The 27534-nt window shown below is 31.9% G+C and overlaps 1 protein-coding gene and 1 long non-coding RNA gene across 4 annotated transcripts in view; one reads left to right on the top strand and one right to left on the bottom strand.

The window, feature by feature from the left end:
• Window positions 1–381: 381 nt before the first annotated feature.
• Window positions 382–27534, bottom strand: part of LOC139514429 (rap guanine nucleotide exchange factor 4-like) — a 113917-nt gene continuing 86764 nt past the window's right edge. For all 3 annotated transcript variants that reach the window (XM_071303698.1, XM_071303699.1, XM_071303700.1), the window contains 10 exons: window positions 13386–13532; window positions 12900–12997; window positions 12529–12654; window positions 11132–11310; window positions 10813–10903; window positions 3597–3735; window positions 3169–3233; window positions 2815–2869; window positions 2120–2174; window positions 382–928 (listed from right to left, as the gene is read on the bottom strand). In XM_071303698.1, the coding sequence (XP_071159799.1) occupies window positions 856–928; window positions 2120–2174; window positions 2815–2869; window positions 3169–3233; window positions 3597–3735; window positions 10813–10903; window positions 11132–11310; window positions 12529–12654; window positions 12900–12997; window positions 13386–13532 (1028 nt within the window). In that variant the 3' untranslated portion in view covers window positions 382–855. The remainder of the gene's footprint in view (window positions 929–2119; window positions 2175–2814; window positions 2870–3168; window positions 3234–3596; window positions 3736–10812; window positions 10904–11131; window positions 11311–12528; window positions 12655–12899; window positions 12998–13385; window positions 13533–27534) is intronic.
• LOC139514430 (uncharacterized) lies at window positions 18800–27301 on the top strand. Its single transcript, XR_011662613.1, has 3 exons — window positions 18800–18908; window positions 20780–20890; window positions 27234–27301. It is a non-coding gene; the product is annotated as an uncharacterized lncRNA (long non-coding RNA).

Raw genomic sequence — 27534 nt, 5'->3', positions numbered from 1 at the left:
TTGAACAAAGCAATTACCGGTTTGCAATTAAATTATTCTACCTTATAAGAAAAAGAAATGACAGAAATACAGAAATAAAGGGAATTTCCAAGTGAAAACATAAATGTCTGCTATATTCAAGCAATATCAGGGGGGGGGGGGGGGGGGGTCCATTTCATGAAAATTTATTGTTTTCAATCAATTACAAGGGTGTTAAAAATGAAAAAAATAAAAACAGAATGAATACTGTTGCATCCTTTCTAGTCACACCATTTTTGATTTTCTAATTCTTTTTTGATTGAAAACTAAATTTAAGACAAGTTTCTTTGTTTAAATTTAAAAGTTTATGTGACCTTCTTATCTGAAAACATTCTGATGGCTACATGAAGAAACAAAAGTGTTATCAATATTTTTTAAAGTATTTTTTATTGGTATTAAAAATCATAATCTTTTATTCATCTAAAGAAGCTAAGGTCAATTATACTTTTTTCAAAATAAATTGCAGAATTTTGTTTTATATTGATTCAAAAGTACATTTTCTAAAAAACTTTTCCTTACAAGTTAAAATCTTCAGAACAATATTCAGATATAAGTGCAGCAATATACATTATCCCCACATGTCTATATTTTCATAATTTAAAGTATCACATAGAATAACAATTCATCAGTCTGACTCTCTATCCAGTTCCTTTTAAAAAGAACATAACACTGCCTTCATCTTAAGACAGGCCTTCTGTAGTGCTGACATATTCTGACCAATAAAAATCACCAGGATTGTCAAAGACAAATGCTAGATGTCAATCAAATACACCTGCAGTATTGCATGTAACGTAGAAAATTGTTTGGCACCATTAGTTTTATAATAGTCAAGTTTCATCATGTCCGCCTGGGCTCCAACTTGTATGAATGTTTTGTCAAAAGTCTCTGATTGTCTATCACTTTCAAGTTCCTGAAAAAAAGAAAACATTTTTTTTTAGAAAGACAAAAAGCAAGATTAGAAAAACACATAAAATTAGTTATCTTAAGAATAACTATTCCATAACTCAACAAATATAAGACAATACATTTCAATCCTCTTCAGTACAATCATAGTGTTATCAACATATAAATAAAAGTTATCACTACTTTTGATCCTGCCTAAACACTGAAAAGGATTTTATATACTGTGGATTCATTTATTTTCGTTGGTACCAATTTTCGTTGATTGAGGAAAACTTGTATATTCGTGGATAATTATTAAGTTTGTGGTTTTGTCAAAGTCTGCATACATTCCTTTTGGAAATTCGTATTTCGTTGAACATTTAAATTTGTGGTACCCCTGAACCCACGAAATCCATGAAAATTGGTATCCAACGAATATTATTGAATCCACAGTAACCCAACCAAATTCTGTATGTGCCTGTTTCAAGTCAGGAGCCTGTCATATTCATATCATTTGTTGCTGTGTTACATATATGTTTTTCATTCATTATTTTGTACATGAATTAGACAATTAGTTTTGTTGTTTAAATTGATTTAAATTTGTCATTTAGGGGCCTTTTATAGCCAACTATGGAGTATGGGCTTTACCCATTGTTGACAACTGTACAGTGACCTATTGTTGTTAATTCCGCATCATGTGGTCTTTTATGGAGAGTTGTCTCATTGACAATCATGTCATATCTTCATATTTTTATGTAGTAGTATCTTCAATATAATATTCCCTAAACTAAAACATACTAACTGTTTGTGCCAAAAATACTATAATTTGAAAACCTTGTAATTAATTTAAGTAGAGGCACCAAGAATTCTGAGTCTCTCACCTTGTGACATTTTACACATAGGCATCACTAGCAGCCATCTAACACTATGTAAAACTATAATCAAATTTTATCCAGATTGTTTGTAAAAGTGTTTTTAAAAAAATGCCATCTCAATTAAGGAAATTTACCAAATAAGGAGTCAATTGACTGTTCCCATTCCTGGATTTTCTTGTGGATCTTGTCTAGCTGATAATTTTTGCTGTTTACAGTTTCTCTCAAATGATTGAATTTTCAACATAATAGGAAAGAACACAAAAAAATTGTTGGCCTAGATTAGCTTATCATTAAAAAGCAGTTTTTTTCTTATAAATTAAATCATGAAAATCCTTAAAATATACCTGATATATTCTTCAACTTCTGAAGATGATTTTGCAGTAGAAGGTGCTTCAATTTCTGAAAAACAGTAAATAAGATTCATATCAATGAGAAATCTAATGCAGTAATTTGGATTTTAAGGGGAGATAATCCCAATTTACAGAAAATATATATTTCATTTAGTTATAGAAAATGTCAGCTGATTTATAATTCATTTGGATAGCAGTGTTTTGTTATTTTTTGAAGAAGAAAAAAATCTGTGTCAAGTCTTGTCATCAAATGTTAATAAATTTGCTTTAACTTCATTTTCCTGGAAATGTATTCATAGTCTACATGAGCTATGTCGAAAATAGTAACAAAATGTTTATAGTGTGATCTTGATTTGCAGACTTACAGCCTGTAATTCAGTGGCTGTTGTTGGTTCATGCCTGTCATATTTGTTTTGTTATAAATTAGGCTGTTAGCTTTCTCAATTGAATTGTTTTATATTTATCATGTTGAGTCTTTCCTATCTAATAATACAGTATGTGTTTTTTCCTTGTTGTAGAGCACACGGTTGCCTTACAATTGCCTTATAATTGCTTAAATCCACTTTATTTGAATTTTGGATAGTTATCTCATTGGCAATCATACCACATCTCAATATTTTTATAATTCAAGTGCAAGATTTGAAAAGTAGTGTCAGAACATGGACAATGTTTTTCATTATGAAACTTACCTAATGGATGACTCCTACAAAAATTCACTGTTCTCATTGTTTGAGCAATCATATGCTAAAAAAAACAAAAATAAAAGTAATAAGATTTCTTCATAAAACATAAATTATATCTCATGATGTTTTGAAATATTATGTTAAATATTAGGATAATATAATAAAGAATTATTGGCATTTAATCAAAATAATTCAGCAATATCAAGGATATTTTACTGCAAAAAGACTTCATCCAAATACCTATGTACTTATGAAAATTTAATATCAAAGAAATAAGGTCTTACTTACAACTTTAAAAAAAATAAAGTCATGAAACAGCAACAAAAATTTACAAGCAAAATAATGTTAGACTATACATACCATTTTTTCAAAGTTCACTAAACCATCAAAATATGTTTTATTTCCTTCATGCGTGAAGGTTAAATCTGAAATGAGTAAAACAAATTAAGTAATATGAGTTTTTCATCAAAAGATATTTTTAAGTCCACGGTATAAATACACATTGATTAAAAAAGGATATTGCAACTGGTTACCTCTTATTATAATCTTATCAAAGAGTGAAATGTCACACAGAAGTAAAATTTGTCAGGTGGCACCTGCAATAAGCTGCTTGGACTTTTGATTTCAAATCTACTTTTTTTAAAATGGCCCCTGTGACCGAATAGTTAAACTTTAATCTGAACTGACAAGTTGTTTATACATTTCTACATGGGAAACCATTTTTTTTGTTTAACTTTTTTTTCCACTCCCATAATATGACAAAAGAACAGAATTTGTTATTTCCTTACCTTTCATCAATAAAGGCATAAATGGAATGATTGGGGCAGAGAGTTTGGCAACAGTCAATCTGTACACTCGATGATTTCTCGATGGATCCATCAAAGTTTCAAAATCAGCAAACATTTTCTTGAACTTGCTGGGTAGTTTCTGTAAATATTAAGCATTTCAATAAAATCTAAATATATATCATGTACTGGTATCTAAATAAATCACCAGGGGAGTTGTCTTCAATCACATAAGTTTTTGGAACAAGATGATCCAGATAAATAAATACTGATATAGAAAAAGTAAGTATAACACCAGACGACAGATATGTTGACATTGCTTAAAAAAAGATAATATCATAAAATAGGTTTTAAAAAAATTTCACATGGTTATAACACTTAATGATGTTTGCTCTTTGACATATATTCAGAATCCTCGGGTTTTATTAATGTAGTGCCATTACAGAATCCTCGGGTTTTATTAATGTAGTGCCATTACAGAATCCTCAGGTTTTATTAATGTAGTGCCATTACAGAATCCTCGGGTTTTATTAATGTAGTGCCATTACAGAATCCTCGGGTTTTATTAATGTAGTGCCATAACAGAATCCTCGGGTTTTATTAATGTAGTGCCATTACAGAATCCTCGGGTTTTATTAATGTAGTGCCATTGCAGAATCCTCGGGTTTAATCCTCGGGTTTTATTAATGTAGTGCCATTACAGAATCCTCGGGTTTTATTAATGAAGTGCCATTACAGAATCCTCGGGTTTTATTAATGTAGTGCCATTACAGAATCCTCGGGTTTTATTAATGTAGTGCCATTACAGAATCCTCGGGTTTTATTAATGTAGTGCCATTACAGAATCCTCGGGTTTTATTAATGTAGTGCCATTACAGAATCCTCGGGTTTTATTAATGTAGTGCCATTACAGAATCCTCGGGTTTTATTAATGTAGTGCCATTACAGAATCCTCGGGTTTTATTAATGTAGTGCCATTACAGAATCCTCGGGTTTTAATGTAGTGCCATTACAGAATCCTCGGGTTTTATTAATGTAGTGCCATTACAGAATCCTCGGGTTTTATTAATGTAGTGCCATTACAGAATCCTCGGGTTTTATTAATGTAGTGCCATTACAGAATCCTCGGGTTTTATTAATGTAGTGCCATTACAGAATCCTCGGGTTTTATTAATGTAGTGCCATTACAGAATCCTCGGGTTTTATTAATGTAGCGCCATTACAGAATCCTCGGGTTTTATTAATGTAGCGCCATTACAGAATCCTCGGGTTTTATTAATGTAGCGCCATTACAGAATCCTCGGGTTTTATTAATGTAGCGCCATTACAGAATCCTCGGGTTTTATTAATGTAGCGCCATTACAGAATCCTCGGGTTTTATTAATGTAGCGCCATTACAGAATCCTCGGGTTTTATTAATGTAGCGCCATTACAGAATCCTCGGGTTTTATTAATGTAGCGCCATTACAGAATCCTCGGGTTTTATTAATGTAGCGCCATTACAGAATCCTCGGGTTTTATTAATGTAGCGCCATTACAGAATCCTCGGGTTTTATTAATGTAGTGCCATTACAGAATCCTCGGGTTTTATTACAGTGAGTTGACTGTTAATGTTGCTCTCCACCAATTGCAACTCATTCAAAATTCTGACCAAATTGCAATTTGTTTTATTAAACCAATTTGTTCAACTGGTCAGAAATTTGAACCAACTGCTGAAGAAAACCACAGCCAAGTCACGAAAGTGCAAGGTGATAAAATAAAACATACTTACAATCCTATAAGACTTTTACTCCACTTTAATGATGTTGTGACAAAATTAGTTTATCAGTTTGTATAGTTATATTATAGCCATTTCCATGCTGAAGAGGAACTGTTTATTTTGAATTGCTATAAAATTGTCCAAACTAAGCTTTCATATAGTTTTTCTTTCTAAAAGTATTCTATATTTATAAGAATCAGATATCATTTTAAATAACACATCATATATTCAGTAAAATATGTGTGAAATAACAATATGCTATTGATAAGTTTTCAGGGGAGATAACCTAAAATATTATTCTTTTGAATAAAGACTTTTTGAAAGAAAAGTTATTATCTCCCCCATGGAAACTTCCTACAAACATATATTGCAATTTTACACATATTTTACTGTATATGAAATGTTTTAATTCACATAATGTCTGATTCTTATAAATATAGAATACTTTTAGAAAAAAAAACTATATGAAAGCTTAGTTTGGACAATTTAATAGCAATTCAAAATAAACAGTTCCCCTTCAGCATGGAAATGAATATAATATAACTATACAAACTGATAAACTAATTTTGTCACAACATCATTAAAGTGGAGTAAAAGTCTTATAGGATTGTAAGTATGTTTTATTTTATCACCTTGCACTTTCGTGACTTGGCTGTGGTTTTCTTCAGCAGTTGGTTCAAATTTCTGACCAGTTGAACAATTTGATTTTATAAAACAAATTGCAATTTGGTCAAAATTTTGAATGAATTGCAATTTGTGGAGAGCAACACTAACAGTCAACTCACTGTAATGTAGTGCCATTACAGAATCCTCGGGTTTTATTAATGTAGTGCCATTACAGAATCCTCGGGTTTTATTAATGTAGTGCCATTACAGAATCCTCGGGTTTTATTAATGTAGTGCCATTACAGAATCCTCAAGTTTTATTAATGTAGTGCTATTACAGAATCCTCGGGTTTTATTAATGTAGTGCCATTACAGAATCCTCGGGTTTTATTAATGTAGTGCCATTGCAGAATCCTCGGGTTTTATTAATGTAGTGCCATTGCAGAATCCTCGGGTTTTATTAATGTAGTGCCATTGCAGAATCCTCGGGTTTTATTACTGTAGTGCCATTGCAGAATCCTCGGGTTTTATTAATGCCATTGCAGAATCCTCGGGTTTTATTAATGTAGTGCCATTGCAGAATCCTCGGGTTTTATTAATGTAGTGCCATTGCAGAATCCTCGGGTTTTATTAATGTAGTGCCATTGCAGAATCCTCGGGTTTTATTAATGTAGTGCCATTGCAGAATCCTCGGGTTTTATTAATGTAGTGCCATTGCAGAATCCTCGGGTTTTATTAATGTAGTGCCATTGCAGAATCCTCGGGTTTTATTAATGTAGTAAAATTGCAGAATCCTCGGGTTTTATTAATGTAGTGCCATTACAGAATCCTCGGGTTTTATTAATGTAGTAAAATTGCAGAATCCTCGGGTTTTATTAATGTAGTGCCATTACAGAATCCTCGGGTTTTATTAATGTAGTGCCATTGCAGAATCCTCGGGTTTTATTAATGTAGTGCCATTACAGAATCCTCGGGTTTTATTAATGTAGTGCCATTACAGAATCCTCGGGTTTTATTAATGTAGTGCCATTACAGAATCCTCGTGTTTTATTAATGTAGTGCCATTACAGAATCCTCGGGTTTTAATGTAGTGCCATTACAGAATCCTCGGGTTTTATTAATGTAGTGCCATTACAGAATCCTCGGGTTTTATTAATGTAGTGCCATTACAGAATCCTCGGGTTTTATTAATGTAGTGCCATTACAGAATCCTCGGGTTTTATTAATGTAGGGCCATTACAGAATCCTCGGGTTTTATTAATGTAGGGCCATTACAGAATCCTCGGGTTTTATTAATGTAGTGCCATTACAGAATCCTCGGGTTTTATTAATGTAGTGCCATTGCAGAATCCTCGGGTTTTATTAATGTAGTGCCATTGCAGAATCCTCGGGTTTTATTAATGTAGTGCCATTGCAGAATCCTCGGGTTTTATTAATGTAGTGCCATTACAGAATCCTCGGGTTTTATTAATGTAGTGCCATTACAGAATCCTCGGGTTTTATTAATGTAGTGCCATTACAGAATCCTCGGGTTTTATTAATGTAGTGCCATTACAGAATCCTCGGGTTTTATTAATGTAGCGCCATTACAGAATCCTCGGGTTTTATTAATGTAGCGCCATTACAGAATCCTCGGGTTTTATTAATGTAGCGCCATTACAGAATCCTCGGGTTTTATTAATGTAGCGCCATTACAGAATCCTCGGGTTTTATTAATGTAGTGCCATTACAGAATCCTCGGGTTTTATTAATGTAGTGCCATTACAGAATCCTCGGGTTTTATTAATGTAGTGCCATTACAGAATCCTCGGGTTTTATTAATGTAGTGCCATTACAGAATCCTCAGGTTTTAATGTAGTGCCATTACAGAATCCTCGGGTTTTATTAATGTAGTGCCATTACAGAATCCTCGGGTTTTATTAATGTAGTGCCATTACAGAATCCTCGGGTTTTATTAATGTAGCGCCATTACAGAATCCTCAGGTTTTAATGTAGTGCCATTACAGAATCCTCGGGTTTTATTAATGTAGTGCCATTACAGAATCCTCGGGTTTTATTAATGTAGTGCCATTACAGAATCCTCGGGTTTTATTATTAATGTAGTGCCATTACAGAATCCTCGGGTTTTATTAATGTAGTGCCATTACAGAATCCTCGGGTTTTATTAATGTAGTGCCATTGCAGAATCCTCGGGTTTTATCAATGTAGTGCCATTGCAGAATCCTCGGGTTTTATCAATGTAGTGCCATTGCAGAATCCTCGGGTTTTATCAATGTAGTGCCATTGCAGAATCCTCGGGTTTTATCAATGTAGTGCCATTGCAGAATCCTCGGGTTTTATCAATGTAGTGCCATTGCAGAATCCTCGGGTTTTATCAATGTAGTGCCATTGCAGAATCCTCGGGTTTTATCAATGTAGTGCCATTGCAGAATCCTCGGGTTTTATCAATGTAGTGCCATTGCAGAATCCTCGGGTTTTATCAATGTAGTGCCATTGCAGAATCCTCGGGTTTTATCAATGTAGTGCCATTGCAGAATCCTCGGGTTTTATCAATGTAGTGCCATTGCAGAATCCTCGGGTTTTATTAATGTAGTGCCATTGCAGAATCCTCGGGTTTTATTAATGTAGTGCCATTGCAGAATCCTCGGGTTTTATTAATGTAGTGCCATTGCAGAATCCTCGGGTTTTATTAATGTAGTGCCATTACAGAATCCTCGGGTTTTATTAATGTAGTGCCATTACAGAAGTTTTATTAATGAAGTGCCATTACAGAATCCTCGGGTTTTATTAATGTAGTGCCATTGCAGAATCCTCGGGTTTTATTAATGTAGTGCCATTACAGAATCCTCGGGTTTTATTAATGTAGTGCCATTACAGAATCCTCGGGTTTTATTAATGTAGTGCCATTACAGAATCCTCGGGTTTTATTAATGTAGTGCCATTACAGAATCCTCGGGTTTTATTAATGTAGTGCCATTACAGAATCCTCAGGTTTTAATGTAGTGCCATTACAGAATCCTCGGGTTTTATTAATGTAGTGCCATTACAGAATCCTCGGGTTTTATTAATGTAGTGCCATTACAGAATCCTCGGGTTTTATTAATGTAGTGCCATTACAGAATCCTCGGGTTTTATTACAGTGAGTTGACTGTTAATGTTGCTCTCCACCAATTGCAACTCATTCAAAATTCTGACCAAATTGCAATTTGTTTTATTAAACCAAATTGTTCAACTGGTCAGAATATTGAACAAATTGTTCAGTCAAAATGTGAAAGTGCAAGGTGATGAAATAAAACATACTTACAATCCTATAACACTTTAACTCCACTTTAATGATGTTGTGACAAAATTAGTTTATCAGTTTGTATAGTTATATTATAGCCATTTCCATGCTGAAGAGGAACTGTTTATTTTGAATTGCTATAAAATTGTCCAAACTAAGCTTTCATATAGTTTTTCTTTCTAAAAGTATTCTATATTTATAAGAATCAGATATCATTTTAAATAAAACATCATATATTCAGTAAAATATGTGTGAAATAACAATATGCTATTGATAAGTTTTCAGGGGAGATAACCTAAAATATTATTCTTTTGAATAAAGACTTTTTGAAAGAAAAGTTATTATCTCCCCCATGGAAACTTCCTACAAACATATATTGCAATTTTACACATATTTTACTGTATATGAAATGTTTTAATTCACATAATGTCTGATTCTTATAAATATAGAATACTTTTAGAAAAAAAAACTATATGAAAGCTTAGTTTGGACAATTTAATAGCAATTCAAAATAAACAGTTCCCCTTCAGCATGGAAATGAATATAATATAACTATACAAACTGATAAACTAATTTTGTCACAACATCATTAAAGTGGAGTAAAAGTCTTATAGGATTGTAAGTATGTTTTATTTTATCACCTTGCACTTTCGTGACTTGGCTGTGGTTTTCTACAGCAGTTGGTTCAAATTTCTGACCAGTTGAACAATTTGATTTTATAAAACAAATTGCAATTTGGTCAAAATTTTGAATGAATTGCAATTTGTGGAGAGCAACACTAACAGTCAACTCACTGTAATGTAGTGCCATTACAGAATCCTCGGGTTTTATTAATGTAGTGCCATTACAGAATCCTCGGGTTTTATTAATGTAGTGCCATTACAGAATCCTCGGGTTTTATTAATGTAGTGCCATTACAGAATCCTCGGGTTTTATTAATGTAGTGCCATTACAGAATCCTCGGGTTTTATTAATGTAGTGCCATTACAGAATCCTCGGGTTTTATTAATGTAGTGCCATTACAGAATCCTCGGGTTTTATTAATGTAGTGCCATTACAGAATCCTCGGGTTTTATTAATGTAGTGCCATTACAGAATCCTCGGGTTTTATTAATGTAGTGCCATTACAGAATCCTCGGGTTTTATTAATGTAGTGCCATTACAGAATCCTCGGGTTTTATTAATGTAGTGCCATTACAGAATCCTCGGGTTTTATTAATGTAGTGCCATTACAGAATCCTCGGGTTTTATTAATGTAGTGCCATTACAAAATTGAACAAATACTGCAAAAGGTAAGCTAACAACACCAATTTCACAAGGACAAAAACAATTAAAACATGTATCATAATATACATTACAACCCAACACTGACAAGCGGTTAAGCAAATATGAGGTAATTATGTTCGGTGTTAGCTGAAAAAAGTATGATTGATTTTAATTATTGCACAAACAGATGGATAGAGGATCAAAATGAATGCAATATAGCCCCTCTCCTACAGCTTTGTTAAGCAATCTTTTTTTGGTAGTCTTATTGATCCTTTATTGTTTATATATGTATTGTAACAACCTACCTCCCAAGTTTGTGAAAGACGGCTAACAGCAATATTACTTAAACCCATCACTATTGCAAAGAAGGAATTCAAATTCTGATACTGCTTACAACTGAAATATAAAATAAACATAACCAACACAAATTTAAAATTGACGAAACATCATCTTTCATTTTCCCTATGCATTATGAGTCATTTACAGAATCAAAAGTATTTCCAAGATCATCTTTAACATTGAAAATACATTTACAGTGATTAACAGTAATTTCAAATAATTTAAAAACCATCTCTACTTTGTCACTTTAAACAAAGTAAATTGTTATCTTGGTTTAGAACTTACTGAGCTGCTAATTTGATGAATTTCCTTAGAAGTTGTACTCGTTTACTGACATTTAATGTGAGTAACATTTCTGTCACTATCCAATACTGTACTTCATTAAATCTTCTTAAGAATAACTCCAAGTTTGCTGTGATCTTTTTAAACTGATGAGCTCCAAATACTTTGTAAATCAGTTCATACTAAAAGAAAAGATGTACATAAATCTATAAATATTCCCACCAGATAATGAAAATAGGTACATTGTAATAATATAAATGATAGTGAAATACGGTAATCATATACATGTATTAAATTTTCCAAGTCCTGTTAATTATAAACCAGTATCATACTTTCAAAGCTACCAGTAACAAACAAAAAATAATTAAATTTTTTAAATTGCCATAATTTGTACATTCTGTTTACATTAAAAAGCATCATATTAATTTCAAATAGATAACCAAGTCATTTCGTGCTCTCTTTAATCAGTTTGAATTTGATGCAACCAGTAAATGTCAAATTAAAATAGCTGATCTTAAATGACATTGGAACAAATCAAAGAATATTCTCTAAGAAGATGATAATATTTCAAAGGTAGATCAATTCCTCATATAAGGACACTTTTAATTTTATCATTTGTAACCAAATAGTCAATTGATGAAAGGACACGATGACATGTTGTGGTTTCAACTGACTTCTTCAGCTTACAGTGAACGTAATTTGAGGATTCATTTATTCTATCCAAAATACCCTTTACAGTTACAATTTTAACACAATATATGAAATTATACTTCACATAAAAGAATTATTGGTTTTATAAAGCCATATGGCTACAAGCTAAAGACACCTACATTAATTCTTATTTCATGGTTTGTAAAGTGATTGATCTTTTCTATATCTTTTAATTTTTGAAAATAGCTCTCAAATATGCAAGAGACAACTTTCGAGTTTGATGCATTTCCGTCAAAAACTTTGGTTTTAGTGAATGTCACTCCTGCGTTTAGGTGCGTTGTGACTTCTATTTCAATGTTGAGCGAGTGGTTGAAAAACTATAAAGCTATATTGCACGAATTATTCGGCAAATTAAATTCTCATAATTGACAATCTGCACCGATGTCATTAGGGAATTGTGATTAAGTACCTACAAAATTCACAACATTTTAGAGATAATATAACTTGCTGGAGCTTGTGTCCAAGTGAACATAATTGTGACTACTTTAGATGCCTATATTTTGAAAACTTGCATTGATGGATTGCTGTTTCATTAATATTATAACTTTACTCCTACATAAAAGATTACAACTGCTTGTCTAATAAAGTCATCCAAGTCACTTTGCTGTATGTTAAGAACAATTCCAAATCCAGCAAAGAGACTAAATCATGTGGTGTAGGGTCTTGTGGCAAGGTATAGGATAACTTACCTCTTGAAGACAAGAGAATAACTCCCAGTCATACAAAGTCATGTGATATGCTATTTCTTTAGTACTCATCAGTTCTATTGTATTTGCTGTACCATGTGTTGGTCCTTCCTGTTCTGGTAATGGGGTCTACAAGGAAAAGCATGACATTATTTATCAATAATTCATTATACTATTCGTTCTAAAATGACATAAATGCAATAATTTCTGAATTTACAATAGTTGTTAATTTCTGTGTCATTTGGTGTCTTGTGAAGAGTTGTCTTATTTACAATCATATCACATCCTTTTTTTATATATATTTAAAGACATTTATCAGTTTGACTTATTTTTCAAAAATGAAAGCAGTATACATAGTAAGCCTAAATACTCACCAAAGCATCAAGATGTTCCCTGGGTGATATAAATAAATATCCGTTAATAGTGAGTCTTGTGGTCACACATATATCCTGTTTCTTAAAAACAACTCTTTCTGTAAATAAAAAGAACCATAAATGAAAAGGGTTAGAAAATATTCCTCCAAAGCAGAACACAAAGATCAGAAGTAAATTGGAAAAAAATGACAAATAGAGCGTTTAGAGAGTTTAGATACTTTTTTTTACATAGTACATGTTCTAAGACAACGTGAATAAACCTATCTTTTAAAATCATAAAGCAAGCTCATTGTTCATTGTCAATAAATGACAATTAGAATACCTTTCTCTAAAACAACCATGCAAATCTTAAAGCATTTGAATTTTGTCACCATTAGTTTTCTATTGGATGCATGGGTAAATTCATCTGCTGAAGATTTTTAGCTCCCTTAAATCTAAAAATTGCCCCAAGCTTTCCGAAATATCTCTCGTTATGTGTAAACTTACCTCCCGATGATTTGACCTCACATAATACAAGGTCTTCACCAAGACAAAGTTTGTCTCTGGCCTGTTCAACAATCTGCAGTACAGAACAGTCCATTGTATCACGTAATGTACTGTAGGTGTGGTCAGCACAATATACTTTGAAAATATCTGAGAAAAAAATACAAAAAATTGTCAACTTTAAAACAACATTTGAGTTACCAACACAATCGAAAAAGTTGCATTTGGAAGTGTAACAACCTTTACATTTGTAACTTAAAGTTACACAGAAAAATAATTTACCTAATCAACGGTTGTATAACCAAGCAATTTTTCTTGCAGTGCCATGAAACTTAAAATAGGACAATTATTGAAACTTCCAACATGAGAGAAATATTTATTTTCTTTATACAATGGCTATATTTGGATTAACTTTATGGTTTTCCAATAAGGTCTAGAGTAAAATATTAATGCTTTCATTATAAAGTAATATCATAACTAATGAGACCATATATATACTATATTGTAATAGTAATGAGACCATATATATAATATATTGTAATAGTAATTGAGACCATATATATACTATATTGTAATAGTAATTACTAATGAGACCATATATATACTATATTGTAATAGTAATTACTAATGAGACCATATATATACTATATTGTAATAGTAATTGAGACCATATATATACTATATTGTAATAGTAATTGAGACCATATATATACTATATTGTAATAGTAATTACTAATGAGACCATATATATACTATATTGTAATAGTAATTACTAATGAGACCATATATATACTATATTGTAATAGTAATTACTAATGAGACCATATATATACTAAATTGTAATAGTAATTAAAAGGGTTACAGAGGCATGTCAAATAATATTGATTACAGTACTGTAATATCAAAGTCTTTAATTTTCAATAAACAAGAATGTGTCCATAGTACACGGACGCCCCATTCACACTTTCATTTTCAATGTTCCGTGGACCATGAAATAAGGGTCAAAACTCTAATCTAATAATAAAATTATAAGTTGTGTACTAAGTTTCAAGTTGATTGGACTTCATCAAAATCTACCCTGACCAAAAACTTTAACATGAAGCAGGACAGGTGAACAAACAGACAGATGGACGGACGAAAGAACACACAGAAACACAAACCCAAAAAACATAATGCTCCTACACAGGAAAAATTGCAACATATGTTTATCATATGTTTTCAAAACATATGAAAAACATATGAAAATCATATGTTTTTCATATGTTTAGGACAAACATATGATAAACATATGTTTACAATCATATGTTTACATATGATTTGAAACATATGAAAACATATGTTAGCAAACATATGTTAACATATGTTTTGTGACATATGTAAACATATGTTTACAAACATATGAAAAACATATGATTTTCATATGTTTTCATATGTTTTAAAATACATTAATGAAAATTGGAGAAAATGTCTAAATTAGTATTGAAGCCTATCATCCTAACAGCAGAGCTTTCTAATTAATTTAATAAGAATGTAAAATAAATGAATGAGTTATGATTAATAGATAATAATATGAATAATGAATAAATGTTCTTCAAGTTACTTTTTATAGTTTGTTCTTTATTCTAAATTGATTTTTTTTATTGATTATCCCATTATTCTCTCTCTGTTCTTTATTATTTATTTTTTATTATTTATTCTGCATTTTTTTTCTTATTCCCTTTTCTTAAATCCCTAATTTTGATTCCAGACCCTCGTATTACGTACTTGGCACGTCGAATTCGAAAACCGGGAAAACTCGGAAATATTTTCGCCGTTATCGTTTTGTGCACTATGACGCAAACCATGGACGCTCACGCGATCATCTGCAGCAGTCTACAGCTGTTTATTTGGACAGAGATAGATTCTACTTCTTCTTCTACTTATAAACAGATAAATTGAATTGAGTGACTTGTCGATTAACAAGAAGAAACCGGGGAACGAAACATAGAAATGAAAGTCTAGAGAAAGTCAACGCAACGAAAGTTCGAAATGTCGAAAGTGTTTTGTTTTCATGGATTACGTACATTTATGTACCTTAAAAGGGCAACGAATGGTAAATATAATAATGCACCTTTTTTATTATTATAATTGGCCAAAAACAGGAAGATGTGTGTGCATATTTTTCACAAAAAAACTATTTGACTGTTGATTGTAAACCGGAGAACCGGTATATCACAATACCAGCTCTGTCTTAAATATGCTTGATCACCTCCAGTGGCCTACATTAGAATTGAGACGAATACAAACAAAACTAGTGGTATTCTATAAGATCATACACCAACACATAGCAATCTACCCTAAATATCTTCTTGTTAAATCGGACAGTAGAACAAGACATAAACATACCAACCACTTTACACTCGGCCACCAAGGCCTGCTAACAATTATAAGTTAAAATACAAGTACAATGTAGTCTAAATAATAATGAAGTCTTGAAAGCTATTATACTTAATTTTATTTACATCTATGTCGCAGAATGGCTGCGTCAATGCAAAAATAAAAAATAGCCTTTCTAGACGTCATAATAATTTGGACTACATAAAATTGAGAAAGGAAATGGTGAATATGTCAAAGCGACAACCACCCGACCATAGAGCAAACAACAGCCGAAGGCAACCAATGGGTCTTCAATGTAGCGAGAATTCCCGCACCCGTAGGTGTCCTTCAGCTGGCCCCTAAAATATGCATAATAGTACAGTGATAATGGACGTCATACTAAACTCCGAATTATACACAAGAAACTAAAATTTAAAATCATACAAGACTAACAAAGGCCAGAGGCTCCTGACTTGGGACAGGCGCAAAATTGCGGCGGGGTTAAACATGTTTATGAGATCTCAACCCTCCCCCTATACCTCTAGCCAATGTAGAAAAGTAAAAGAATAACAATACGCACATTAAAATTCAGTTCAAGAGAAGTCCGAGTCTGATGTCAAAAGATGTAACAAAAGAAAATAAATAAAATGACAATAATACATAAATAACAACAGACTACTAGCAGTTAACTGACATGCCAGCTCCAGACCTTAATTAAACTGATTGAAAGATTATGTCTTCATCATATGAATATACATGTTCATTTGTATCTTACAAGTTGACTTCAACAATGAGCAAAGTGCATAATGCAAAGTCAGCTTTATAAGTCAAATGAAGGAATTTACAGACTGATAATGATTTTAAAACAAAACAAGGAACAAATAAACAAACATGATATATACTAGTATAGCAACAAACTACAACATGAACTTAATAACAGACTTCTGACTTGGGACAGAAACATACAGCATGTACAGGATGTGATGGAGTCAAACCAGTTTGTTGGTGCCAAATTAAACCCCCTCCTAACCTTGGATAGTGGTGTGAAAAGGGCTTAACACATTTGCCATCAGATATGTACAAAGCAAAAAGACATCCAACAAAAACATAAACCAGACAGGGTATTTATACATCACCACAGGCACAACAAAAATAACCTCTTTAAGTCCAGATTTGAGAGTTACCTCTTAGTTACTGATAACTAGTTCAAAGCTAACAACAAGTTATTTACCACCAAACCTTGCCTGGTTAAGGTTTATTCCAGATACAAGTAGTAACTACAGCATACAACATAGTTCAGGTTTTGGTGTAAAATGTATGCAATAATTATAATAGGGCATGAATGAGTCTGCAAGTCTGTGTCTATCAACATGATCAAGGTTCATTTGACCTTGTCTTGATCTCATTTACACTGACCAAATTTAAACATCATTATGTTTACATGTACATGTAACTTCAAATTTCAAAAAAGAGTGGAAACAAAAAAAATCAACAATTTTATTAATTCATTTGTAAAGGAGCATAACTCTTGAAATGTATAAGTAATTCCTCTAGAGTTCAAAACTTGATCTGTGTTACAAAGTGTAAATTTTATGTGGTTTAATATAAGCATTGTGTGTTATTTTCGTTGCATTTGGTCAAAACAAACGGAAACTACAATAAGAAAACGGAAACAAAAAAAATCAGTCATTTTTCAATTTGTAAAGGGTATAAATCAAGAACAGTAGAAGTGATGCCACCAAATATGAACTCGATCTGAATTTATAAATGTGGAAATAAGCGGTGTGTATATAAGTTTCATAACATTTGGTTGAGGCAAACTAAAATTTGAGAGAAAAGAACAATAAAAATTCAGCAATGCATAACTGAAGAAAGGTAAAAGTAACACCAGTGCATGACCACCCAATTTTTTGGGACATACAACAAAATGTATGTACTGACGGATGGACAAGGTTAAAATTTAACACACCCTTCCTTTTCAGTAATTACCAAACTGTCTCATATAAAACATGTTTATACATGTCTGTAATAACCATGATAACTAGGCCTATACATCTTATACATGTACAAATGTTACAGCTAAGTGAAATCCCTTGTCTCATCGACTAAAGAAGTTACATTTGTACCATGGTTGATTAAAAATGTATACATTTAATTTGAAAATTAGTTATAAAGGCTGTGTATTTAGTTACTGCACATATAAAGTTTCAAAAATTCCCTAGTGCACACCAAAAACAATAAATATATGTTACTACCGAAGAAAATTTTAGAAATGAAGAGTTGACAACTCATGAAATTATCTGGCATAACAACATGCATGTTATTTTCACTAATAACTTATTTAATATAAAAAAAAAGATGTGGTTTGATTGCCAATGAGACAACTGTCCATATGATAAGAGGCCAAAATGACACAGAAATTAACAACTATAGGGCACTGTACAGCCTTCAACAATGAGAAAAGCCCATACTGCATAGTCAGCTATAAAAGGTCCCTAAATGACAATTTAAAACAATTCAAACGAGAAAACTTAGGGCCTTATTTTTGTACAAAAAATGAACACAAAACAAATGTGTAACACATAAACAAACGACAACCACTGAGTTTCAGGCTCCTGAATTAAGTTATCCCCTTGACCATGTACATTTGTACTGTTAACTGATGAAAAAGATTGGCATTATACATTTGTAAATCATGACAAGAACTTATTTAGTCAGAGATCAAATTTAACCACTTTGATACACCATTGAATTCATACAACAGGCATATGGATTTAATAAGATGGATTAGAACATTTAAATAATTTAATACTTTTATATTATACATGTATATATAGTACTAGTATAATTTTTTTCCGGGCAAGTCTAGATCTGTTGGTCTTGTTTTAAAAGATCAAAATAAGCCAATTTTGCCATATAACATGTATAAAAATATTTAAGGCAATTTGTCAGATATTTTAACTTCATTTCATTTTACTTTATTTCTTTTAGCATTTTCTATGGAAGTACATGTACATATTTTTGTACTTCAAGAAGAAGAAGAAGCTAAGCAACAGGATGGAATTCTCTCAGGCATTGCTTTCTAGATTATATGATGGATTCATAGATTTTCCTATTGATTTATGTGTATACATGTATAAAGAGCAGCCGGCAATTATTTTATGACGAGAGGTATGTACATGTAATAAAAAGGATAACTTTGTTTGAATATTTTGTTGTTGTCAGACTATCTACATGTTACACATTTTGATTTCGTGTAAGCTGTGAAAAAATATTTTTTCTACTGGACCATTTTATTGAAAATAGCATTGGAAGCTCTATATACACTCCATTGCTTGTTCTTTTTATACGACCACAAACAATTTTTGGGGATTGTATAATGGTAAGGTGTTGTCGTTATCTGCAGCGTCCGAAGACACATTGGTTTCCGAACAATAACCTGGGTTTAAGTGCATAAATCTTTATGAATTTTGTTTAGAAGGTCCAATACCACAAAAAAAGGTTGGGAGGATTTTGGGGATGATGGTCGGAAGTCCCAACTGTTTAGGAATTAGGGGCCCGAAATGGGCCATAAACAAGCATTTTTCTAGTTTCAGGATAATAGCTTGTTTATAAGTATTTCAATTGCTCTGAAATTGTACCACAATGTTTAAAACCACAAGTACAAGGTTTTGATTCAGTTTAGGGGTCATGGGGCCAAAGTTTAGGAATAAGGGGCCAAAAACAAGCATTTTTCTAGTTTCCAGACAATAACTTGTGTGTAATTGTATAGATCTCTCTGAAATTGTACCACAATGTTCCATATAACAAGGGGAAGGCTGGGATAGAGTTTTGGGTTAGTTGCCCAAAATATGCAGGAATTGAGGCCAAAAAGAAGCATGTTTCTAGTTTCCAGACAATAACTTGTGTTTAAGTGACTCATAGGCGGATTAAGGTGGGAGGCCCAGGCAGCCCTGCCCCCTCCCCCCCCCCTCTTTTCTGGGAAAATTTTGGTTGATTATATAGGGAAACACTGAAGCATGTCCAGATCAGTCCCCCTCTTAGGCAGTCACTGGGCCCCCACATATGAAAATTTCTGGATCCGCCACCGAGTGTATGGATCTCTCTGAAATTGTACTACAAGGTTCCATACTACAAAAGAAAGGATGGGATTGAGTTTTAGGGTTATTGCTCCAAGGGGGATTTCAATAAGTTAAGGGGGGGGATAGTTTGTTTACAACTTTTTAAAGGGATTCCTTTTTTTTCAAAATTTTTAAAATTTTTGATTTTTGAAAAGTTTCATGCAATAATGTTCAAAGTAAGATCTACAATGGTCAACATAACCAAATTTTCAATGGACCCCTTAAGCAGTTGTTGCCCTTTATAGTCAATTTTTAACAACTTTCTCGTAAATTTTGCAATCTTTTCCTCTTTTGTGTTTTGAGCAAGAACTAAAGAAGATAAAGAGAAACTTAACAGGCTATTAATAAAATATGTTTACAGGAGTTTTGCCTCTTGGAAGTAGATATTGAATTTGTAAGGAATTGCATCCCACACATGTCTACTTTTCTTGTAGATTATTTTTATAATTTATGAAAAATGTTAAAAAAAAAAAGAACATACTTATTTGATGTGGTTATTGCTTTTTGACAGCAAATTTTATATATATCCATCAATTGGTGAGGTACATTGAAACACTGTTCTTTTATTAAATGCATGAAGTATACAGATGGTAACACAAATGACAACATGTTATGTTCATGAGTTTAATATTTATATATAAATGTTGTATTTCAACAATTTTGCCTATGAAACAGCAAATCAAGATTTAATAAACCAGAGTTAATGCCTAAATGGATTTTTTTAAACTTAGGCAGAAGAATAGTTTTTTATATATACATGATATAAGAAAAGTTCATGCTATACATATATTTGTTGATTGTTTATAAATTGTTTCCATTAACTCAAAAGTAAAAGTATTAATTAGTGAGCATCAGTTCATACTACATGTACATTTAGTTTTTGTCTGGACTTTTGGATTAACTTAAAATTTATAATTTTAGCTTGTTACCAAATGAAAGGAAAGTGCAGTATAAGAATCACTGAGGTACATGCTACGGTGTACATGTACATGTAGGTGCAGATGTCCTGTAAAAAAAAAGACTGGTATCAAAGTAAGTTCATATGTAGAATTGTATTTGATTTAAATAATTTAATGTTACATGTATCTATTCAAAACTTTTTCAAGTGTTATTGTACATGTATACAGTTGTTTATTTTTCTGTCATTTTGATGGCAAGTATGCATCGAGGAATCCTTACCAGTCTCATCTGCTTCTGCTGCACATGCATGAGAAATGAGAAGCTCAAATAATTATAGCATTTGCATCACAGACCGTATATTATGAATTGTTCCTTCATCCAAGCATATCTTGGATGTGCAGGATGAAGGTCATTCTTAGAATATGAGCCTGAGGCTCGAAAGTAATGAATTAGCTTAACTTCTCTATGAGGGGTGAAGCTTACATATAATATCTCTGTTTAAAGAAACAAACTATACCCATAGCTGGCCAGTGACCTTGACCCTAGTATATAAGCACCTGTTCCATAATAACTTGTCATAATTTAAAGCAAGTTTGTGTCGACCAAATATAAAACCCAGTGGAAAAGGGTGGGTCTGACTGATAATCCCTAGGGTGGGAATTAATTACTTTCGAGCCTCAGGCTCATATTCTAAGAATGACCTTCATCCTGCACATCCAAGATATGCTTGGATGAAGGAACATTCTTATTCATATTTCGCCTTCGGTCTCAAGTAATGAATTAGCTTGTTTAAAGTGTAGACACAAACTAAAAACAATTTTTATATAAATGCCAACATTTAATAAAGGATAAAAATCACAATCACAGTAACTACAACTGAAGAAAAGCGTTTTAGTACTGATATTATTCACTTTCCTGTTATAGAACTTGTAAAAGGTTTGATCATATGTCCAGACAAAACTGTTGCCATAATGTCCTTAATAGAACATTCTGAAGCTAAATGCACCTATGAAGAGGTTCCTCTAAATGAGTTAACCTTAAAACCTCGGATAAAATTAGAACTCTCTCTAACTATCTAAACTTTACGAAAAGACTTAGATGAATTCTCTCACCTATTTTGTACACAAAACATGATAAATCATTGTCTTAACAACACAAAGTTTTGGTTTATCAAAACCTTTGATCACCTCGTTAGGTAAACTAACTAGCAGATCTAGTATTTTTCAAAAACTCATGTATATATATGAAAAAATAAAGTGCCATGTCTCTGAATGAAGAAACATAGAATGTAAATCTACAGCTGATAAAGATAGTACTTTAAGGCAGCTGTAGTCAAGGCAAATAAAGACACAAGTATAAAAGACAGTCTTCAATGTTAAATTCTCCAATGAATATTAAGAACTTAAAAAAGATAGCACTAAATTCATCTCCCAAGTGAAAGAGTATCTAACTCTTCAATTGCAGATTCAGGTTTAAGCAACCTTCCATAAATACATGTAGTAAACAAACAAATTAAGTAACATCTATTTCTTAAAGGATAAAGTCTGTTTCAACATAGAACAAGGAAAATTCACATTAAACATGCTGAATATGAAAAGCTTGTGTTTTACAAAAAATTTAATAATCAATAACATCCTTTTTAGATGGTGATAAGGAATTGGTTCTCTTTGAACACACCAAATAATGAAATTTCTCAAAAAATATTGATAATGCTTGATTATAGATGCATGGTCTCCAAGATGAAGTGTAAATATATTTTACAAATGATTCTGAAATCTCCTGTTTATATTAAAGTGATTTCTGAGTATAATACACACGTTTTTACCCTACTGCACAATCAACCCTTCAGGTGTTGTTTCACTTATATTTTTTACAATATACAGTTGAATTAAGTCTCTTCCTGACAGAAAGACATTATCTTCAGTATGCAACATTGTTACTAATTTTTATGCTTAGCAGTTTAACTGGCAAATAAATTAAAATTGGTCTTAGCAAAGAAAACCAACTCTGAGCAGGCCAAAAAGGATAATCAAAAGAGCCTTCTGAACTTTAACACTAATAATTTTCTTTATAATTATCCCCAACAATGAAAAAGATGGGAAAATATAAGGTCTTAATTCTGACCATGAAAAATACAAACATCTCTGAAAGGAGCTTGTTGGTCAAAAGACAACGAAGTAATTCTCTACAGATTTGAAAATGAAAACGTGATAACAACAAAACAAATATATCTTCTTTCAATTGCCATCCTTTTGAATCTGTAAATTTTTTAACCATATGATAAGCATCAAAATTTTCTTACCAGGAATATAAAGAGCTGTGATAAAAATGTTCTTTCTTGAACACCAAGCCCAAATAATGAAATATTTGTAGTAAGCATGTTAAGTGACAACGAGGTTTTACCTCCTATTGCATAATAAAAGCTACTGAAAATGTATTTTCTGATTGTATAACTCTCTGTGACTAAAACTTTTTTCTCCAAAAGAAAAATATAGCCAACAATACTATGAAATCTATATGAAATGAGCGCATACTCTTAAAGAAGCTCCATCTACCAACAGAAACATTTTCTTCAAATTTGGATCCCAAATCCTTCTTATGAGGAATCTGGTCCAATCCAAAAACTTATTTGGATGGGTCTATAAATCAAATTTTTAATTTCTGATTTTAAAATGTTAAAAAAAAATTCACCTACATGTATTGATGAAAATAAATACTGTAACAACTCTACAGTGTTTCAACATTATTTCTCGCCATGTTTCTGCAATGTAACATTCCCACAGATACTGCATTAAAAGCATTCGTCACAAAACCAATATATGATGTAAATCATCTATAATACAGTTACACAATTCTATTTAAGAAGAAATTCCCCAAGGGAGATAATATTACCATTTCTCATCTGTCAGAAAAAACTTAAATAGCTCAGTATCAATAATGAGACAAAGGAAAACAATGTGCTTCCAAGAAATGAGTACCAACTTCTCAAAATTTCTTCCGAAGCACAGCTTATCAAGCATTTGCACCACTTCTTCTGTATTCACAATACAATCATCTAAACTCTGATCCATAATAAAAGAATCATCAATGTATAAACTATAGCATGTATATACTTCAAGTGACATTATTTCATAAATACATAGACAGGTTTTAAAACCTTAGTAAAAACTCTTGATACAGAAGCCAATCCAAAACAAAAACATAAATATCATATCAATGTCTTTTCCACATGAATCAGGAAAATGTGATATAATCATAAATGAAACTTAAATATGCATCTGTGTGATCTATAGATGTTAGCTCTCTCTCTATATATATATAGATATTTATCCTAAAAATTTAATTCTAAACAAAAGATAAATGGTCCTGCTCCAAATGCTGATTAGCAACAAGCTAAGTATGTTTGAATTTATCAAATAGATACAGGCCTTGAAGACCAATCTTTCTTAGGAACTAAGAAAATATAGGAAATAAACTGATTTTCCATTGATCGATCAACCTCTTAAATAGCTCCCTTAGCTATCAATTTTTGGACTTCTGAAATTAATTCATCCTTATGAAAGGTGAAATGTATTTAATTCAAAAATGATGAACCTTGTGGTACATCATAAAAATAATTTTATAACCATTTCTTATTAAATCTAATATCAATAGATCATTAGTAACATTTTCCAAATCATAATATTTAAGTTATCTATACTGTATATATAGCAACTGGTTGAGAAATGTGACCTCTTCGAGATTCCCTGTTCCCTTTTTGAAACCCTCTCCCTCTCAATGAAGGGAATTGCCTACTAGTATAGTCGCCCTGTTGACCAACAGAGCCTCTGCAGTTAAAAAACTGATATTGCCTTTCCCATAACAGCTGGGAGTAAATTAATTGCTAGACCTGGAACCTCTTCCAAGGAATCTAGAATTTGCTTCAGAATCTTTGTATAAACACTAAGTTTGCTTCATGCAATCATAACTAGAAACGTGATAAAGCAACTATCACAACAGAATTACAAATAAGTTTTATCATCTAAATATTTCTGAGCATCTCCTATGGGTCTAACCAGAAACCCATGGTCAAACAAACAAATAGAATTTTACAATAAAATCCTTGTACTATCAAGATCCAATGGCCCATTCTTACAACAAGAAATAGCCAACTCAACAATAGGGGTGATGATCAACCCCTTAATAAAGTATCTCTGGGTTTCCTGCATCTTTGAAACCACAGAGTGGGCCTGTCTAGGCAGTGCCATTTCGATTTTTTATTTATCCTCGACACACTAGGAATGTCACAGTTCTCAGTGTGATAGTATTACCTCTATGAACTTTATATTTTCCTGATTTTATATTTGCTGACATGGTAGTAATATTTACAATTTTGGGATTTTCAAAGCAAAATCATGATTAAACTGTTCAACAAACAGGATGAGATAATGGACCATTAATCTCACTAATAGAAGCCTTAAAGGCTTCTGAAAACCTTAATGCAGGATCAAAAGATGAATCAAATTCAACTCCGACTGGACTATCATCAGCCATGGCACAAACTCCAAAAGGAGGTACATACACAGTATCATTTCAGTAGTTCAGATCAAAATATAGAACTAAATCTTCATTAAAGTAAGCCTCTAATGGCAAAAATCAAATATAGCAGCAGGTTTCTCTACAAACTCTGCTTGAGTTGAAGGCAATAAAACTGTCTCAAACCTCATGATTCATACAGGTTCTTTACTACATTAATAATAATGAGTCAATGTATCAATATACATGCCTATCTTAAAACTCAACAGCACTTTCGTGAGAAACATTCACAAATCAAGTAGATTTTGAAGCTATACAAGTAGCACTAGATTTAAAAACTTACTTTTTACAGGTTCTGTTGCTTTGTCAATTATTTCCAATTGCCATGCCATTATGATCCTTTATAAAACTACTAGGTTTTATAACTGTTTAAGAAGAGGATTTATTCAAAATACCTCTTGTTTTCCTATTAAATTTATCATCTTTAATTTCTAAAACATCATTCTAAACATCTTGCAAAAACAATACATTTGCATAAACAAATTCAGCCATTGTAATACAAAAATGTGTACCTGTGCAGGTAAAACACGTGTAAATTGTGAAGAGTACTCACGACCTTCAGGTGAATAGAAATACTTTTAAATATCTACCTGTTTAACAAACAGGAGTATGAATTAAGTAACAAATGTGCCGTACATCGTAGTGTACTAAGGCAAAAACTTAATGAATATATAAAATTGTCATACATCGTAGACAATAAAATATTTAATTAATTTCCATGAACACTTGTCATACATCGTAGACAAGAAATTTTTAAATTCATTTCCATCAACACTTGTCATACATCGTAGACAATTGAGGAACTATTATTTCTAAATAACAAAATAACATTAGAACTTGTCGTACATCGTAGACAAGTTAATGTAACTTTAGTAACTCTCTCCCAAATTTAAGATAAAAATAAAATAACTAAAAAGAATTCAAGTGAAGTGTTCACTTCACCCCTCTAGAAAAATAATGACAAGTTATTATGGAACAGGTGCTTATATACTAGGGTCAAGGTCACTGGCCAGCTATGGTATAGTTTGTTTCTTTAAACAGAGATATTATATGTAAGCTTCACCCCTCATAGAGAAGTTAAGCTAATTCATTACTTGAGACCGAAGGCGAAATATGAATAAGAATGTATATTTAACATGATCAAAAGTTGTTCTTGTCAGTTGTTTTGAATATATACATTAAATATTTGCCACTGTACCTTAAAATAAACAAGAAAAATTAATTTGATAATTTTCTTTTAACCGTAGAGTGTTTTTAAAGAACTAGAATATTGATATAAGGAGATGGCATATGATCCTCAATGTGACAACTATCAATTAAAAAACTAAAGAACGAAGATAAAACATTTACTGGTCACTGTTCAGCAATGAACAATAATCAAAATTCATACCATAAAGTAACTTTCAACTTGTTTAAGAATGCAAAATGTGAACCATTGAAAAATTAAAACTACATATTGTATGGCAGACATTAATTAATATGTTTATAGAATGATTGTAAGGTGTTTATACTTGTCTTGCAGGTGCAATTCTTGCCAGATTTTTATAAAACTTATACTATACTTTAATATCAGCAATATATTGATCAAGTTCACTACTTTTGACGGATTGACTATTTTCAAAAGAGTTATTGCCCTTGAAAATATTAAATAAAGGAAAATGGCCTTGTAAGCGCTCTCATCGGTTCATTTTTTTATAAAACACATAGTATACTGTAAGTAATGCCCTTGAAGGTCTGTTTGAAATATTTCGTATACAAGAAAAAGAAGGTTTTTTTCCAAGCACACTTTTTTTATTTATAATTTTATTCAAGTGCCTTTTTTTAATTATTGCTCCTTGCTAAATAAAATATGTGCAACTCAGTGGACATTGAAACTCTGTTCTGTTATTTTTATTTTCAGGAACTGAAAAGTAAAGAAACAGTACCAAAGAACATTCATTTTAAATTAATACAATATTGAACTCAAAAGTCAATCTAGTTGTCTTTCTTAATTATAGATATAAGAAGATGTGGTATTAGTGCCAATGAAACAACTCTCCATCCAGGTCATAATTTGTAAAAGTAAACCATTACAGGCATTGACAGGTCAAAATACAGTTTTCAAAACAGAGCTCACACGAAACAGCAAGCCATTAATTATAAGGGCCACAAAAGTGGCAGCATACACTAGCACCTGTAATAGCTAGCAGTGTAGACAATTA

Source organism: Mytilus edulis, chromosome 3, assembly GCF_963676685.1.
Source record: "Mytilus edulis chromosome 3, xbMytEdul2.2, whole genome shotgun sequence".
NCBI lineage: Eukaryota > Metazoa > Mollusca > Bivalvia > Mytilida > Mytilidae > Mytilus > Mytilus edulis.
The sequence above is the reverse complement of the archived record's forward strand: the minus strand, read 5'-3'. Positions and strand labels throughout refer to the sequence as shown.